The sequence below is a fragment of the Equus quagga genome, chromosome 13 (genome assembly GCF_021613505.1).
Source record: "Equus quagga isolate Etosha38 chromosome 13, UCLA_HA_Equagga_1.0, whole genome shotgun sequence".
NCBI classification, from domain to species: domain Eukaryota; kingdom Metazoa; phylum Chordata; class Mammalia; order Perissodactyla; family Equidae; genus Equus; species Equus quagga.
The window spans coordinates 80,333,998-80,351,984 of NC_060279.1; the positions used below are offsets into that span (position 1 = coordinate 80,333,998).

Here is a 17,987-nt window from a genome sequence, read left to right on the forward strand (position 1 = left end):
TCAGTAAAGCTGTTAAGAAAAAATGAACTTCCACTGGCTCCCATCTCACCAAAAATCAGAGCCAGCGTGTTTATAAACGGCCCCCACCCTCTCTCGTCTCCAAATCTCCCCTGTCACTTCTCCTTTCACCAAACTCTGGCCACACAGACCTGCTCTCTCTCTGCAGGGACACTGGGCTCTTTTGGTTCCTCAGGCCCTTTGCACTTGTGGTTTCCTTCTGGATGTTTTTTTCCCAGCTCTTCTGTGGTTCTCTCCTTCTTACACTTTGGGTCTTGGCTTGAGGATGATGTCCTCCTCCCCTGACCTTGGTCACTACCCTGTGACCCTGTTTATTTCCTTTTCAGTGCTCATCACATCTCCTATTAATTTGCATCTTTGCTTATTGTCCATCTGGCTCCTTCAGGGCTGGGACCTTGTCCGTCTTCTCACCACTGCGGCCCAGCCTCAGCCAAGGCCTGGTGCAGCAGACACTGATTCAGCTTGACAACTGGCACTAACACAGGTTAATGGAGTGGGCCATCTGCCAGGTGGAAACTTCGTCCTCCCAGGGCCAGCCTCACTCGGGGACCCATCCCTTCGTCAGTCGGTGTAACTAAGCACCCACCATGTCCAGGCACTGTGTCCAGGCCCTGAGGCAGTGAAGAAAGCAAACCAAACCCTTGCCTGCAGCACTCAGTTTCCGTGGGGGGAGGGGGGCAGTGGAGACAGACAAGAAGTAAAAACGCACAAGACACGGGACATCAGGCAGGCACGAAAGTAATAGGACAGAGCAGCAACGTGGAACTGCAAAGCAGCTACTGCAGATGCCGGCTTCTCCAACGCTCGACCCCAGCCTCCACTGAGCAGCCCCCTAACCTCCCATGCCTCAGTTTCCTCCTCCATAAGATGGGGTAGAACGACAGCGTTTCGTCCCTCGCCAGTTGTGAAGGTCACGCAGCGGTGAGCGAGCACAAGCAGCTGCTACTTGCAACCTGATTCCCTCTTCCTTTTTTTTTTTTGCTCTCCACCACTTTTTTTTTTTGTAAATTAACTAAGACCAATTTCTTGTTTAAGAGTTGTGGTTTCGATTCGAACCAGGACTTTTGTGATTCCGGAAAATCTGGGAAATGCAACCCCACGCCAAACCGTCTTGAACAGGCGGAGGAGGCGTCACCCCTTCCCAGGGCGCGGGGGCGGCTGCCATGAGCCTCCGGGCCGCGGGCGGCAGCAGCGGGCGGCGGCGGCCGACACTGGAGCGAGCGCGGCGGGGACGATGCAGCGGGCGCGGCGGCGGCAGGTGAGCGGCGGGCGGCCCGCGGGCCGGGGAGCGGGGTTCGGGGGGGCTGGTGCTCGGGGCCGCTTGGCCGCCACGCCCCGAGCTCGGGGGCCCCTTTCCCGCCGCGAACGCCAAGGGCGCAGGGGCCGAGGGACCCGCCGGAGGCGGGATTCAGACCGCCGGCTGGGACCCCGGCTGCCCGGTCCTCAAATGGGTGCAGGGGTTGTTGGTGACCTCAGCTGCCCCCCACCCGACTCGGGCAAGGTTTAGCACCCCAGATGAGAGTGGCCTCCCCAGGAGACACTGTCACCGCCTCGGGCTGTCAACCCTGCGCTGTCTGTGGGACCCATAAGGCCTGCGTGGACCCCTATGGCTTTCCCACCCTCCACGGATGCTGGGCCTCTCTGAGCCTCAGTCTCCTCATCTAGGAGACGGGCAGGCGTGGTGGGAGAGACCTGCCCCTAACCACATCCCCAGAGAGTATGCCTGTTGTTGTGGGTGAAGGTGGGGGAGCTATGTTTTGGAGTGGCCACTCTGCCGAGGCCTCAGGGGCAAGCAAGCCTTAACGGACAGTAACGCTGCCCCTGCTCCTGGAGGCCTCCTTCCAGGTGTGAGCAGATGGGATAAACCTTCTCCCCTGCCCCCTCCAGGGCGAATTCTTGTGGCCTCGGTGGCGGCTTGGGTGGTAACAGGACCTCTTGGTGGCCATGCCACAGGCAGGACATGGCGGGCTGGTTTGGTGCATCGGGAGCACATCTGAGCTTCAGGCCAGCACCCCTCCGTGCCCGCAACACCCTGGGCTTTATTCTGAGGTTTCCTTTAATTGCCAAGTCGTAGAATCCTCTCACCCATGAGAGGGGCGGTCTCTGGAGGAGGGCAGTGGGTGGAATAGCGAGTTTCCTTCCTTCTTGGTTTCCACCTTCCTGCCTGTTCCTCTCTGTGGTCAAGCCTGAGTTCTGGGTGCAGAGTTCTCTGTGAGGTGAACCTGGAGGGCTGCTGGGGTGGCTGTGTCCCTGGGCCCGTGTGTTTGGACATCAGGTGTCTGCCCTCGGCAGCCCCAAGGGAAATATAATTCTCCAACCTGGTAGGAGAGAAACTGAGGGGGAGAGAGGTCAAGTGAGCCCACTCGTTCATTCCTCCGTGGCCTCTGTGTCAGGCCTGGGGCTGGCAGCCCATAGAGAAGTGCATGAAGATGCTTCTTCCCGGGAGCTTGCAGACTGTAGGGGACCTGCTGCAAAGAGTGGCTCCTCTGGCCAGATTTTACAACGCTGGAAAGTTTCCAGGGAGAGACCCCTGGGAGTGGCTCCTGCGGTCCCTCAGCGCTGGGCCGGTTGTCAGGCAATGACAATGACAGTTGGGTCTGCAGCAGCTCTGGGCTTCACTGCCATATACAAGCACTTCCTTCCACCCACCCTGAGAGGGAGGCGTTCTCCCCTAGGTATCGGCGAGAAATAGGGAGCTCATCGCTGGGAGAGCCAGAATTTAAATCAATCATAATTGATTCTTAATTATGATAGTAACAATGAAAATAATAAGTTGTAGCTGATATTTATTGGAGGCTTACTTTGTGCTGGCCAGGGTACTCAGAACTTCATGTGAACTAATCTTCACAATAACCCTACACAGTGGGTACTGTTATCATCCCCATTTGAAACACCAGAAATCGAAAGCAAAGAGAAGGTTAGGCCTTTGCCCAAGGTCACACAGCGAGGAGCTGACAGAGCTGGAATTTGAATAGGTCCAGTTCGTCTCACTACAAGGCTGTTGGGGTGTTCAGTCAGGATCTGTTTTGGCTGCAAGAGACAGAAATCCCTCACCCAATGACAGTTGTTTCAGCAGAAGTTTATTTCTGTCTCATTTGAATGAAGCATAGGGGTGTGCAGCTCAGGGCTCCGAGGTCACAACCGGAGGTGGCTGGTCCAGCTCCACCCATTATATCTGCATTCCAAGAGGCAGGAAGGGCTGCAAAGGGGCAGTCCCTCCTTTTTAAGAGCAGTTCCCAGAAGTCTCATGAGATCTTTCTGTTCACATCCCATTGGGCAGAATATAGTCATATGACCACATCTAGCTTCAAGGAGGTGGGAAATTATGTGATAAGCCAAAAATCAGAGTTCCACACTGTCAAAATAAAAACAGACCTGGACAGTCATTAAAACAGTAAAAACAGGTTTCATTCAGGACTACTGCAGTAGGGGAAAAGAGACCTCAGTGTAGAACTGAGCTCAGCTCCAAACACAGCACATGGGCAAGTGGGTGTTTATGCCAAGGTGCAGGGTGGGGTTGGGGGGTGGAAAATTGCTAGGAGGAAACATCGGGGGGAGGGGGATTCTGGCTAAATGGACTTAACAGGCTGCTTACTGAAGGCAGGCCAGGTGGGCAGACATCCCCTGGGGGATGGTGGGGGGTGAGGAACCCCATCAGATATGAGGGTGACCAGATAGCAGGGTGGGGGTCTCTTGCTAAACCGACGTAGCAGGGTTCTTGCTAAAACTGGATTTTACAAGGACGGACACAGAAGGGCCTCAGAGGAGGTTCAGGACCTGGCTGCAGTCTGGTTGAGCAAAGAATCTCTGTCACTACTTGCGAAGAAGGGGTGAGTGAGTCCTGGAACTGCTGGATCTGCACTCTGCGTGCGTCCTGGGACACTGGCACCTGCCATCTGGGGAGGGGAGGCGCTGGGCAGCAGGGACTGAGCACCCTGGTGAGCTGCCCAGAGCCATCAGGTCAGGAGAGAGAGGGGGACTGGAGCCCATGGCACCTGTGTCCTCCTGTTTTGACCCAGAGGCAGCCAGTCATTGGGTGCTGGGCTCTGCCAGACTGGAACTCCCAGCCCACATGCGCACCACAAAAGCCAAACAGGCAGGACAGCTCCCACTGGGGGTGTGGGAGTTCCTGACCCAGGGTGGAGGTGGGGTGACCCTGGGCAGGGCTGCCCCGTCTGGGCTCAGTTCTCTTTCTTTTGCATGAGGGGTGCCGATAGGAGTCACAGGGTTGTCTTCTAGAATTACAAATTATTTCAGGCTGTAAACAGGTATAGAGAAAGCATGATCAACACCCAGGCTTACCACAGAGCTTTAAAAAAAAATCTCTGACTTCCTGTGAACTCATCTCCTCTGCCCTGGAGGCAGAGAAGCTGAGGAACGTGGCCCAGCTGGTCAAGTAGGGGGACCTGGGATGTTAACCCTCCTGTCAGGAGGCATCGGCCCAGTGTATTCTGCAGTTTGCTGACCCCCCCAGGGAGGGGAAAGGAGGCGCTTCCTGCCTGGATCCAGGGATCCCGAGGTGTGGGGCCTGCGCACTGACTCCTGAGGCACTGACTCACATGGGGCATTGGTGGGAACCCAGGCAGTGGGGTGCCGGCCTGGCCTACGTGATGATTAAATAGCATTCGTGGATGCTTCTGGCAGGGATCTGGAGCTCCATGGGGCTCCAGGAAGAGGGCCCTGCCCAGGGCCACACTGTAGGCCTGGGCCCTGCCCAGGGCCACACTGTAGGCCTGGGCCCTGGCATCAGATCGAGTGTTCAGCACTGTGCCCTCTGATGGTCGTCACTGATGTTCTGCTCAGGGGCTGTGGTTTTGGGGTGCTCTCACGGGAAAGGAGCCCTCAGGTCAGGGTCCTGGGTGGTGTGTCTCATGGGAGCAAGGGAGCTGTTCCTCCTCAGTGGACAGTGAGGGTGTGGCTGGAATGGTGCCAAGGGACCCAGTGCTGGGAGGAGGGGGGTCCTTTCCCCAAGAACAAGTCCCTCTCCTAGTCCTGCTTGTGTCATCTGCACGACGGGGGTGGGTTGGATGTCACTGCTGTCACTGAGGGGACACTACCAGTGGGGGCCTGGGCGAGGGGGCTGAGCTGGTTTGGCAGGGTGAGGATGGAGGCTGTGGTGTGGCAGTGTTCCACCCAGCACCTCCCAGGGAGGTGAAAGAGGCCGGGTGTCACCTCTGCAACCCCTGGAACTCAGCAAGCCTGGGGGCTGGATGCTCATCTCTGCCCCTGCCCTCCCGCAGGTGGGATGCTATGGAATATGATGAGAAGCTGGCCCGGTTCCGGCAGGCCCACCTCAACCCCTTCAACAAGCAGCTTGGGCCGAGGCAGCATGAGCAGGGGGCTGGCGAGGAGGCCCTGGACGTCGCTTCTGAAGGTGGGCGCTGGGGGTAGGCCTGCGTGGGCAGCCCACCCCCTCCCATGCACCCCCCCAAACCCCCCTCCCTGGCTCCTCCAGTGGAGCATGTTGGCCGCCCCCTCCCACAGCTGCCCTCTCCCAGCTCCTCCAGTGGAGCGTGGTGGCTGCTTCCTTTTCTCCACAGCACAGACCCGTTTCCACCTGTTCTATAGTTTGCTTCTGTTCCTGCATTAGAGTGGACACTGCTGAGAGCAGGGATTTGTGACCATGTCATTGCTGCTGTGTCACGGGCCCAGCACACACCAGTGCTCACCCACCTTTGGGGGGGGTGCTCAGAGCTGATTGTGGTGGGTGAGGGGTTAGCTGATGGCCTGTATGAAGGCCAGCTCCTCTGGGGGTTAGGGGGTATGAGCTCCAAGACAGCAGAGTCCACAGGGGTACTCGGGCCCGGGGGCTGTGCAGGGCGGGCTTGGAGTCCACACAGGGCTTAGGAGTTCTGGTGTGTAGCCTCTGGGGGCCTTTCTTGAAGCCATATTCTCATACACGAGGTGTGTGCCTTAGAAGCAGGTGTTTCTGTAGTGCTGGTCTGTGGACCTCTTCTCGCACCGTCGGGGTCCTTCCTCCTCATCCTTTTGAATGGCTCTCTCCTGTCTGCACAAGGATATGGGTCCCTCTGCAGATGCAAACAGGGGAGATGCCAGGGCAGGGCCAGGCTCCCCGCTCCCCGGGAGCCCTTCCACTCCTGGCCGCCCCAGCTCCTCTTCTCTCTCTGCCCTCCACACCGGCGCCCTCCAGAGGCCCCGCCGCAGCTGCGCCCTGGGGAGCCGGAGTTCCGCTGCACTGAGCGCGTGATGGATCTCGGTCTGTCTGAGGACCACTTCTCCCGCCCCGTGGTAAGATTTGAGGTCTGGGGGAAGGGACTGGGTGAACCACCAAGGCGTGAGGAGCCAGCCATCTCCTTGTCAGCCCACCCTCGGGCAGCGGGGCCACGTGGACCTCAGCTGGGGCTCCTGGGCCTGAACTCTGAGGCCACAGGACACCTGACTCCCACCCCCAAAACCTGTTTGGGGGCCGTGGAGACAGGCTAGACGTGGGGTCAGGGACCCTGGGCTGCTGTTCTCGTGTAGGCCGTTCCTCTCCACTGCGCTCCACACGCCTGTGAAGCAAATGTGAGGGCTGAGTCCATCTGGGGTCCTAGGGAATCCTGCAGACAAGCCGCAGGTGAGGGCAAGGGAGGGCGAGAGGGGAGCCCCCACCCACCTCCCACCACCCTCTCAGCTCGGTGACCACTCCTGTCTGTTCCATATTTCGTTCCACAGAAAACTTTTGTTTTTTTAAATAAAAGAGCTCTAATGATTTTTTTTAAAAAGTTTGGAAATCTTTTAGTTTTATCCAAACCATCCCCAACTTTTATTTGAGAGGAACATTATAGTAACATTCAAATGTAACTAAAAAAAGGTTCACCCAGAAGCCCCCGTTCTAATTTATTTTCATTTTGTATGTGGCCTTTAAGCTTTGCTGGTACAGATAGCTATTTCATTTATGAATCTTTATTACGACACTTTGAGCCCCTCCTATGGCCCATGCACTGAGCCCCAAGAGGGTTGTCGCCTGCTCTTTGCCTGGTCTCCCGGAGCCTGGTGTGTCACAGGGGAGGGTGGCCCCAAGGGCTCCCAGCCGAGACCTGAGCCTGTCTTCCTTCCCCAGCGCGGCAGTGTCCTGAGTCCAGGGGCCTTCCCAGCCTGGCCCGGGTCACTGTGAGGTGCTGGGGCTGGGGTAGGTAGGTGCCTGCGGCATCTCTGGGCTTGGTGATTAAGCTGGAGGCCACTTCCTCTTCTTCACAACAGGCCTTCATGACAGTGTCATTTCCCCAGTTTTCATCCCAAAGGAAGTTCTGCAGAAGTAAGCAAATAGCATAGTCAGAAAAGCGATAGGACTTCTCAAAGAAGGAAGTTGTGTTTTGAAAAACATCCTGAATTAGGTCTTCCGAGGCCTGTGGTAGACACGTCCAGCCGAGGGCCGGGCAGTGGGGGGGCTCCTACCGTGCTGCTCACTCTCCTGGGCCTCCAGCAAGTTCTCAGCCCCCTCAGGCTTCAGTTTCCCTCTCTGGGCAAGTGAAGAGGGGGAGTGCTCCTCTGGGTGTCTGTGAGGATGGGCCTGGCCTCCACTGGGAGAGCATCTGACCATCGTCCGCGCCTTCCCCCCCGGGCAGGGTCTGTTCCTGGCCTCTGACCTCCAGCAGCTGCGGCAGGCGATTGAGGAGTGCAAGCAGGTGATCCTGGAGCTCCCCGAGCACTCCGAGAAGCAGAAGGACGCCGTGGTGAGGCTCATCCACCTCCGGCTGAAGCTGCAGGAGCTGAAGGTGGGTGCTGGGCCCAACATGGAGGCACTGGAGCTGAGCTGGAGGCCACGGCAGCTTCTGGCTCCTTCCCAGGGGCTCAGTCTGCCTCCAGGTGCTGAGGGGCTGAGATAGGAGGCCCCCCAGAAAGGCAGGGAGAGAGAGAGAGACGGGCCCTCACCACGTGCAGGGATTTCTCTATTAGTCTGATCTCGAGTGGGCACCCTGGGTCACGTGCCCTCCCACTGGAGCATGTGGGGGAGGTGAGTCCCACCTTGAACCACATGACCAGAGTTGGGGATGGTTTCCTGAAGGTGACAACAGAAGGGGTAATGGATCCTGGAGGCCAGACCCACAGGTGTCCACAATGCCATTCTTGAGTCTGTGCACTCTTTGGCTTGTCTGCACGGTGTCCCTACTCTGATTCAGGAGTCCCTGGGAATTTAGAATGTGGAATATTCATTAGGATCTAGCTAAGGCTGTGGTAGAAAAGACATCCCAAAACACAGTGGCTTAAAGGAATTATACGTACAATTTTACTCATGTAGAAATCCCACAGGTGGTCTCATACGGCAGCTAGTGGTGTTGGGGACCCAAGGTCTTCCTTTTTATTGCTCTGCCCGTCCCTGGGGGAGTCCTGGATGGTCCCACACCACATCTGGGTCTGTACTCAGCCAGCAGAAAACAGGTGGGAAGGGCAGACAAGGCCGGGTCATTCTTGCTCATGTGCCCTTGGCTCCAACTTAGTCCTAGGGGAGCCTGGGTACAAGGGATGCTGGGAAAGGGGGTCTGTAATCGGGTGGTCCGGGTGATCACTGGGGAGCTGCTAAAGGGAAAAGCAGGTGTGACATTGGCGGAAACTCACAATCTCTGCTACAAATGGTGCCTGGAAGAAAAGCTACAGGGCTTGAGTGTAGTCGGCTCCCTGAGACCCTTCCCTGGGCCTCTCTCCAGGACCCCAGCGATGAGGAGCCCAACATCCGAGTCCTCCTCGAGCACCGCTTCTACAAGGAGAAGAGCAAGAGCGTCAAGCAGGCCTGTGACAAATGTAACACCATCATCTGGGGGCTCATCCAGACCTGGTATACCTGCACAGGTGGGCCGAGACCCAGACCTGCTCCTGCTGGGCGGGCACTCCGGGTCTGCAGGGCAGGGCTGAGGCTTCGCAGCCCAGGGCTGTGTCAGGTGACTTCATTCTCTCCAGAGTACTCACTGTTTACTGAGCCCTGCGGCACGCTGGGACACATGGACGTAAGACCCAAACTCCTGCCTTGACCCTGCTTGTGTCCACATCTGCCCCTTCCGTATGGCAGCCACTAGCCACACATGGCTATTGAAACTTAACTTTAAATTAATTAAGGTAAATAACTATTTAGTTCCTCAGTTGTACTAGCCATATTACAAGTGCTCATTAGTCACCTGAGGCTGGTGGCTACCATATTGGACAGTGCAGAGAGAACATCTCCATCAGTGCCCAAAATTCCATTGGGTGGTGCTGTTCTGGATGAAAAATCAAATAAGTGACTGACAGGGTATGTTAGACAATATAGTACAGTGAAGAAAGATAAGGAAAGGGGACCAGCATGTGTTAAGGAGTGGGATGGGTGCAACTTTAGGGTGGAATGAAAAGGCATCCTGTGACATTTAAGCAAAAACTTGGAGGTCAGGGAGCAAGCCAGGAGTATATCTGGGGAGGAATGTTTCTGTGGGGCAGCTGTCCCTGCAAAGTTCCTGTGGTCGGCGTGTGTCCAGTGTGTTCAAGGAGGAGCAGAGTGTGGCTGGAGCACCATGTCTGAGAGGAGGCATGGTAGGGTGGGCTCAGGGTGGCCAGGGGATTTTCTCTAAGCACACTGGCAGCCATGGGTGGTGCTGGCGTACTCAGGTCTTAGCGGGATCACTCTGGCTGCTGAGCTGAGCATGGACTGAAGGAGGAGGATGGCAGCAGACTGATCAGGGTGGGGCGGTTGAGCATGAGAAGTGGCCACGGGCAGCACTAGCTGAACGGCTGGAAACAGGGTGTAAGAGAGAGGAGTCGGGGCGCCTCACCATTTTAGTCTTTAGCAGGTGGAAAGGGGGAGTCGCTGAAATCCCAGATGGGAAGACTGTGCATGGGGGTGGGTTTGGTAAAGGAAGAGCTGGGGTTCCATTTAGACAGCTTGGGTTTGATGCCTCTTAGGCGTCAAGGTCGGAATGGCAGGTGGTGGCCCCTGGATTTGAGTCTGGAGTTGAGGGGCAAGGTCTCAAGGCTCCAGGGATGGAGACTGAGGGGATCTTTGAATTCTGGGACCTGCAGTGATACCTGGAGAAGCCGTGGGATTGATCTGGGCACAAAGTAGAGCCCCCTTGGCGATCCTGGCAGCTGAAGGTAGGCCTCCGCTGCAGGATACCCCCACTTCTAAGAGGCTCATTGTTGCCCCGTGCCCCCAGGGTGCTATTACCGCTGTCACAGCAAGTGCTTGAACCTCATCTCCAAGCCCTGTGTGCGCTCCAAAGTCAGCCACCAAGCCGAGTACGAGCTGAACATCTGCCCCGAGACGGGGCTGGACAGCCAGGATTACCGCTGCGCGGAGTGTCGGGCGCCCATCTCACTGCGTGAGTGCGGCGGGAGGACAGGGTGCGGGGGCCCCGGGAGCTGTTCTGAGCAGTGTGGACAGCCAGTGGCCTGCTCTCCTCGGGAAGCGGCAAGGGGCCGCCACGGCACCTTGTCACTTCCCACCCAAGCAGCCTGAGGTTCCAGCCCAGGTCACCTGAAAGTACTGCAGTGCTGGGCCTGCACCCTGCCTTCTGTGTGTGGCCCCTTGTCACAGAAAGCCCATGTAGGCGGGGCTAAGAAAACTACACCGTGTCACGCACGTGCCCGTCAGGCCGTCTTCCTAGAGATTTACTAACGTTCATTTGTGGGGTCCCCTCAGCGGCCCCATGGCAGGGGTCCTGTTATTGTCCCATTTTACTGATGAGAAAACTGAGAGCAGCGAGAGGCCCTGGCCCGAGGTCTCGAGGCTGAGAAGAGGATGAGTCGGGTCTGGAGGGTGGTACCCCGCCCAGCTGGCTCTTTAAGTGAGAGCCTTGGGTGCGGCGGGGCAAGGGGCCACGCACCACGTGGTGCGGACCCTGAAGGCAGCCCCCACTTTGTAACGACCCGCCCCTCCGCAGGGGGCGTGCCCAGCGAGGCCCGGCAGTGCGACTACACCGGCCAGTACTACTGCAGCCACTGCCACTGGAACGACCTGGCCATCATCCCGGCGCGCGTGGTGCACAACTGGGACTTCGAGCCGCGCAAGGTGAAGGGGGCAGAGCTGTGCGCCGCCTGGGGGGCGGGGGGTGGATTGGGGTGGGAGGGGGTGTGGCCCGAGGAGGGAGACCCATGCGCAGGCTAGGCGGGATTGGGGAGGAAGGCATATGCGTGGCTCTCCTGGGGGGTGCAGTGCTGGAGGCGCTGCTCCGTCATGCCCCCCAGGTGTCCCGCTGCAGCATGCGCTACCTGGCGCTGATGGTTTCGCGGCCGGTGCTCAGGCTCCGGGAGATCAACCCTCTGCTGTTCAACTACGTGGAGGAGCTGGTGGAGATCCGGGTGAGCCTGGGCTGGCGCGAGGTGGGGGCGGACACGGCCCACCCCGGGCGTCTGGGAGCCGAGCACAGAGATCACTTGCTTAGGTTTAGCGGGACTCCTCGGCTGTCCTTTGGGTTAAAGACTGTGCCCTGTCTGGGGCATATCCAGTCACAATCTGATGCTAGGCCCAGAGGTAATTTGAAATTTTCTAGTCGCCAGATTAAAAACTTAAAAAGAAGCAGGTGAAGTTAATTTTAATAATATATTTTACTTAATATATCCAAAAGATTATTTCCATGTAATCAGTATGCAACATTATTTAGGTATATTACATTCCTTTTCTTTTGTACTATGTCTTTGAATTCTCGTGCGTATCCTACACTAACAGCAGTCTCACTTCAGCCCAGCCACATTTGCATGCTCGGCAGCTACAGTGGCTGATGGCCACTCTGCCAGGTCCACAGGAGGGTGGGGCGGGGGGCAGTGTCTCAGGTGAGGTGGTGAGAAGGGGTTGGTTCCACTTAAAGGGGAGGAGACCGAGGCATTGCCAAGGCCACTTGGGCTGTGGAGGGAAATAGGATTTGACTGGGAAGCCTGGGTCGGTGCTCAGCCGCAGCCCCATGCTGGCTCCGAGGCTGCTGCTCTGCATGTGTGGGTGGGCTGGAGTAGATGACTGAGGTTGAATGAATGTTTGAGGTCCTGCCTGGCCTGGAAGCTGTGGTTTTCACTTGGGCTGGGCTGAAGCACTCAGATCTGGGACCGTCCTGGGGGCCGTGAAGGCCCTTCCTGTTCCCGGCTCACCCAGAGTGCAAGGTGGGATGACTCCTACAAAGCCAGTGCAGGGCCAGCCCCCTCAGCCACGAGTTGGGGCAGTGGCCCAGCCCCTGCCCTGGTGAGGACACCGACCTGTCCCTTTGTCCACAGAAGCTGCGCCAGGACATCCTGCTCATGAAGCCTTACTTCATCACTTGTAAGGAGGCCATGGAAGCACGCCTGCTCCTGCAGGTCAGACCACAGAGGGCCTGGCCCATGGTGGGGCAGGGAGTCCTTGGGGAGGGCAGGTGGAAGACAGCCAGGGTGATGAGCACATGTCATGCTCAGGTCTTCCTTGGATGGCTTGGTGGCTTGTGTGTGTTGTGTCTGTAGCAGAGGGGCCCCTGGCTCTGCTCTGGGTCTGTAATAGGCAAACAGGTGTTCTGCCCACTGAAGTTCTCTGATTACATCACTGGGGGAAGCGCTGAGGGCAGGTACCATCTCTGCAGCCTTTCCATGCGTCCCGTGGAGTGGGCCTGGCGCAGGCCTGCCAGGCAGGGTTGGCCACAAAACTCTTTTCAAGGGTCACCTGTTTATTTGTTCAACAAGAATTCAGAGTGCCTGCTGTGGGCAGACTCTTGTCTAGGTGCTGGGCAGCAGTAACAGCAAGAATCCTTGCTCTCACCTCAGAGAGCACCCTTCAGGTGGGGAGGACAAGAATGAGCAGCAGTGCGTCGGAGGGCGGCGAGGGCTGGACGCAAGACAAAGCAGGGAAGCGGGTGGGGAATGTTGGGTGGTAACGGGGTCAGGACCGGGAGGAGGTGTGGCGTGCGGGCAGAGGTGCGCTGTGCCGGGTGCCTCGGGAGCAGGCATGGCTGGAGGGGCCGTATGGGGCCCAGATGCCACAGCAGCTGAAGCCTGTTCTTCCAGGAGAGCCCAGGCCCTGGGAGGGTGGGCAGGGAGGGGCCCTCACCCAGTGCTTGGGGTCACGGCTGCTGGGACCTGCAGCTCCAGGACCGGCAGCATTTTGTGGAGAACGATGAGATGTACTCCGTCCAGGACCTGCTGGACGCGCACACAGGCCGCCTCGGCTGCTCGCTCACTGAGACCCACACGCTCTTCGCCAAGCACATCAAGCTGGACTGTGAGGTGGGCCCCCGCCTCGGACCACGGGGCATCTCTCTCTGCTCCCAGTCCCAAGGGCGGGGAGGGCGGGAGAGCAGCTCGGCCTGGTGTGACCCTGGCCCCGGTGCCCTTCGGGCAGGCCTGACCTTCCCCTGCACTGTTGCCCCCAGCGGTGCCAGGCCAAGGGCTTCGTGTGTGAGCTCTGCAGAGAGGGTGACGTGCTCTTCCCCTTCGACAGCCACACGTCCGTGTGCACTGACTGCTCTGCCGTCTTCCACAGGTGGGTGTGGCCCGACCCCCCTCAGGCCAGGTGCCTGGGCACCCCACCAGTGGGAGCCTGTGCTGCTGCCCTGCAGTGAGGGGGAGGGGAGGCAGGAGGGACTTGGAGGCTGGTCTCTGCTGCCTGATTTCAAAGCCCTTTGCCTTGATCCTGACGTATGGACTTCGCCCTGATACATGTGACTAAGTTGAAAGTTCCACTGGGAACGAGAACCTATGGGGTAGGGAGGGGGTGCTGCAGCCAGACCCCGGGTGTGGGCACAGCGTCCGACCTGCTCCCCTTCTCCAGCGGGACTGAGGTTCTCTCGGGTTATATAGGCCAGAGGTTCCTCAGCTCTGGGCCCTGGCACCCTTGGTGTCTCAGAGACTTTTTCAGACATCCCTAGGCCAAAAGAAATACCTGACGTTTTTGTTTGTTAAGTACTTAGGTTCAAACAACTCAAGCATTTATGTCCCAAAGACTTAGTGGATGTTTGGAAAAATAATACACATAAGTTAGAAGAAAAACATTTTAATTCTTTAATAAGCACAATTACTAATGACATGTACGTGCCTGCTGGGCCCTGCATGATTTCTCACACTGGATTCAGATGGGACACCACCACCCCCATTCCTATCCACACTTATGTTTGCCTGGCACTTGCTGTTTGTCGTAGCTTTGCAGAGCTGTCACAGAGAGGGCTGTGGCAAAAACTAATGTTGAAACTGTGAACTCCTTTGAGCGAGCAGTTTGCATGGTGTCTGACAGAGGACAAGTATTTTTCTGCCGTTCAGAAGTTTAAACCAGCCCACAGGACCCTGTGTAGCTCCACGGTGCCCGGTGATGAGGACAGGTGGGGAAGTCGAGTCACTAAGAGCTCTGAGCAGAAGCTTCCTTGTCAGGTGGTAATGAGGTGATAGGTGTGGACCCCTCAGGAGTGGGCTATACCAAGGTACTGGGTCACAGCCCTGGCAGGCACACCTGGGCGCAGACCCCGCTTCTGCCCTTTGGGAGAAACTGTGCCTCAGTTTCCCTGTCTGTAGAGGGGGCTATTGGGACCTGACATGGGAAGCTTGTAAAGACTCAGTGGTAGAATTTTACATGCAGAGAGCCGTGCCCTGTCCAGGGCTGACCCTATATCCCTGCCCCTAGGGACTGCTACTACGACAACTCCACCACGTGCCCCAAGTGTGCCCGGCTCACCTTGCGCAAGCAGTCGCTCTTCCAGGACCCTGCTCCAGACGTGGACGCCTAGAGCCACGGGCACCCTTCCCCCCCCGTCTGGCACCCACCCTGCTGGTCATTGCCAAAGTCAAGGTGTTTCTTGTGCTCTGGAGACCCCGAGGGTGCATGCCCTGGACCTCTCCCCACTGCCGGGCCAGAGAGGTGTGAGTGGTGACACAAGGACCTTCACCCCAGGTGCTCGCAGGGACTCGGGGTGGCTGCACCTGCCTGTTTCCTGGGTGCACTGCTGTGAGGGGGATGTGGCCCCTCCCACTGCAGGGCTCCACAGGCAGGGGAGTGCCTCCCCTCTGGGAGAGAGCCCCCGACACCTGTGGGGCCAAGGCTGCTGCTGCAGCTTCCCGCCCTGAAAACGCTGGAGGGCTTTGGGGGAGTGGCCGACCAGACGGAGGATGCCGGCTGTGCACACCATGCCTTGGCCTGAGTTTCGTCCGCTGTGGATGGTTTCGGTTCTGCCTGGAGGCTCCCATCCCCCCGGCCCCTTGTGTCTTTGAGGTCTTAGAATTGTCCCTGGCTGGGGCTGTTCACTACTGCCTCCTGAGGCTCTTTTCCTCTGGGTCATCCTCCAGCAGGGTCAGTCCAGGGGTTACTGGCTCCTTCTATCAACATGGAGGGAAGGGGGCCGTGGAGCCACTCCTCCTGCCTGGGCCCAGCCCCGCGTGCCCTGGTGCTCTGAGCTGGGTGGATGGGGGTCCAGCCTGAGGAGGCTGTCCCACTTCCAGATGTGGAGCAGGGACTGTGCCCCCGGGGGAGGTTCCAGGTTAGGCAAGAGGTTGGTTGCAGCGGGCCTGGGTGGCATTTCTCGGGACCAAATTTACCCCTGCGGGGCTCCATCCTGTGCCTGTGGGGGGCTGCAGGTGGCTCAGAAACCGCCAGCCAGGGGCCTTTTGTTTGGGGGCCTGAGGTTGGCACTGGGGAAATTTGCTCGAGGGAGCTCCAGAGGAAGCCTGGGTGTGGGGTGTGTGAGGTCTCGCGCCCCCGCAGAGGAAGGGACCGCTGGACGGAGAATGAGACCCACAGCTCTCCAGCAGGGACCACAGTCGGCCTCAGCGTTTGCAGGGCGCTTCATGCTGTGGAGACCCTGCCATCGAAGGGAAGGCCCTTGGGAAGAGGATGTTTCAGGACACAGCTTCCCCGTCTTTCCTGTCCTCCTCCTCGCCCTAGACTGTGCTCGGGTGCCGGTGCATGTGGTTGACACACACAGGTGGTGGGTGGCGGGCAGAGAATGTAGCTGCTTGGATATCCATCACCTCTGACTGGGAAGCCAAGAAGAGATGCCTCGGCCAGCAGAAAGGCCAGCTTAGCTTGCTGGCGATGTGAGGGGTGGATGGAGACAGCGTCACCTCTTCTCGCCCCTCGGCACCATCAGGACCACCCCACGTGGTGGCTTTGGGCAGTCCTCTCACTGTCTGTTCTGACCTGTGTCAGGGGGTGACAGTGAGAAGGGGGCACTGGTGAGGTCAAGGTCAGCTCAACGGGTCCTCACTCTGCTTCCCTTCTGGGTCGAAGAGTGAGTCAAAGGCCAAATGCCCTTTTCTTACACCCCTAGATCTGCACATTTTTTGCCACAGCATCACATTTCTGTCCTAGCAATACTGGCCATTCCTGAATTTACTGTGTAATCAACATCGCATTGTTCTAGTTACAATCACTGTGTCATAGAAACATTAGTATGCTGGCATTTATCGGACAGAGTTGGCTCCCCCCCTTTTTTTTAACTCCCCCCCATTACCTCCTCCCCACCTACCCCTTGTGGATGACAGTCTTTAAACAGAATCATGTGTCCATCTTTCTGAGTCCACAGCACAGTAGCAAGAACCCACCAAGGAACCAGTTTGCATCGCAAGCACCTCACAGAGGAGCAGCGAGGGACACCCAGCTGTACCAGTGCCGCAGCCGCTGTCTCATTAAATCGGTGTTCTCTAGACTCTGGTTGTGTGGTGAATGGGGGACAACGCAGGGTTTGAAGACACGCAAACCACTTGCAGGCTTGGGGAAAGCCCATAGCCTTCCCATCCAGTGGGACCAAATGTCATCTGGTTTGGGGAGAAGCACATACGTGGGTGTCCGACTGAGGCCTGTGTGTGCTCTGATACCTCTCGGCCTCCATTTCTTCTGTGAGAAGGTTGAAAATACACCTCGTGGGGGTTTCGGGTTCCAGGAAGCAATGAGCACTGAGGCTGGCATGCAGAGAATGCTGGATAAATAGAAGCTATGTCTGCTTTCCAGTGTCCTCAGTGCAAGGACTGTCTCATTAGCCCAAAGTAAGCAATGAGGAGCTGGCTGGTCATGCAAGTCACAGGTCCAGCTCCTGGGACCCACTAAAAGGGTCTGCACTGCAACTCAGGGCCATTCCTGTTATCCAAGTTACATTCAACCCATCGCATACGTACATTTGTCTGCAAAGAGATGATCCATGGTTTCGACCAGCATCTCAAAGGGGCTGTGAACCAAAAAGCGTCAGGAATCTGCTCTAGAAGGTGTCTATACATCATCCATATCCACTAGCAATCCAGATAGTTGACAGACTGCAACCGTGTGCCTGAGGAAACCAGAGAGCTCCACGGGGCATGTGTGCAAGGGTGGGAGGAAAGGCACGCAAGGGCTGTCTGGGGCCCAGGGCTGGCATGCTTGAGTGCAGGCCTCCAACTACAGATGACTAAAGCTGCACTTTGGATAGTAGATGGAGGGTGAAAACATAACCCCTCCATTTCAGGTTATGAAATAGTATTTTAACATTTTTATTTTGACAAACTTAGATTTACAGAAATATTGCAAAAACATTCCCATTTACCCATCTCCTTGATTCTCCAAATGTTAACATTTTGCCCCATTGCTGTATTCTTTCTCCACATACACACATTTTCTTTTTTCTGAAACATTTGACGGTAAGTTGCAGAGATGATGCCCTAGTGCCTCTAAATGCTTGTATTCCTTCCAAACAAGAACATTACAAGGCCACAGTGCAATCATCAACATCAGGAGATTAACACTGATGCAACACCATAAAACCTACAACAAACCTATTTAGATTTTTCCATTCAGTTGCCATGTCTCTTTAGCCTTCATTAATGTGGAAGGGTGCATGACATCAACATTTCTGAAAAGTGCAGGCTAATCATTGTGAAGAGTATCCTTCAATGTGAGTTTTCCTGATTGGATTCAGGCTTTGCACTTTTGGTGGGAATTCCACAGACGTGTTGCCATCTCCTTGGTGCATCGTGTGTTCCGTTCCTGGAGGTGTTGACTCTGATCCTCCTGTCTCCCGTGTCCTTTTGGCATGTTCCTGTCGTTCTTTGGGCACTCGCTTACTTTCTAGCATAGCAAGGTGTTGCAGGCTCTCTTG

The 17,987-nt window shown here is 56.9% G+C and overlaps 1 protein-coding gene across 2 annotated transcripts; it reads left to right on the top strand.

Moving 5' to 3' along the window:
* The first annotated feature begins 1,166 nt into the window (after positions 1 to 1,166).
* DEF8 (differentially expressed in FDCP 8 homolog) lies at positions 1,167 to 16,566 on the top strand. Of its 2 annotated transcripts, none has more exons than XM_046680725.1 (12): positions 1,167 to 1,276; positions 5,259 to 5,392; positions 6,170 to 6,267; positions 7,587 to 7,736; positions 8,667 to 8,808; positions 10,140 to 10,304; positions 10,866 to 10,993; positions 11,170 to 11,283; positions 12,187 to 12,267; positions 13,024 to 13,164; positions 13,311 to 13,420; positions 14,552 to 16,566. In XM_046680725.1, exons 1-12 carry the CDS (start codon positions 1,182 to 1,184, stop codon positions 14,652 to 14,654), a joined length of 1,461 nt encoding a protein of 486 aa, XP_046536681.1. In that variant the 5' UTR covers positions 1,167 to 1,181; the 3' UTR covers positions 14,655 to 16,566. The 2 variants fall into 2 exon arrangements, with proteins under 2 accessions (XP_046536681.1, XP_046536683.1); XM_046680727.1 differs by lacking the exon at positions 1,167 to 1,276 and adding an exon at positions 3,745 to 3,848.
* Positions 16,567 to 17,987: the final 1,421 nt, after the last annotated feature.

Bases quoted from the DNA above. Each gene is read 5' to 3' on its own strand.
- DEF8 (XM_046680725.1), top strand. From the start codon at position 1,182: ATGAGCCTCCGGGCCGCGGGCGGCAGCAGCGGGCGGCGGCGGCCGACA. The intron at 5,393-6,169 runs GTGGGCGCTGGG...GGCGCCCTCCAG, and splicing joins CCTGGACGTCGCTTCTGAAG to AGGCCCCGCCGCAGCTGCGC. The intron at 10,994-11,169 runs GTGAAGGGGGCA...CATGCCCCCCAG, and splicing joins GGGACTTCGAGCCGCGCAAG to GTGTCCCGCTGCAGCATGCG.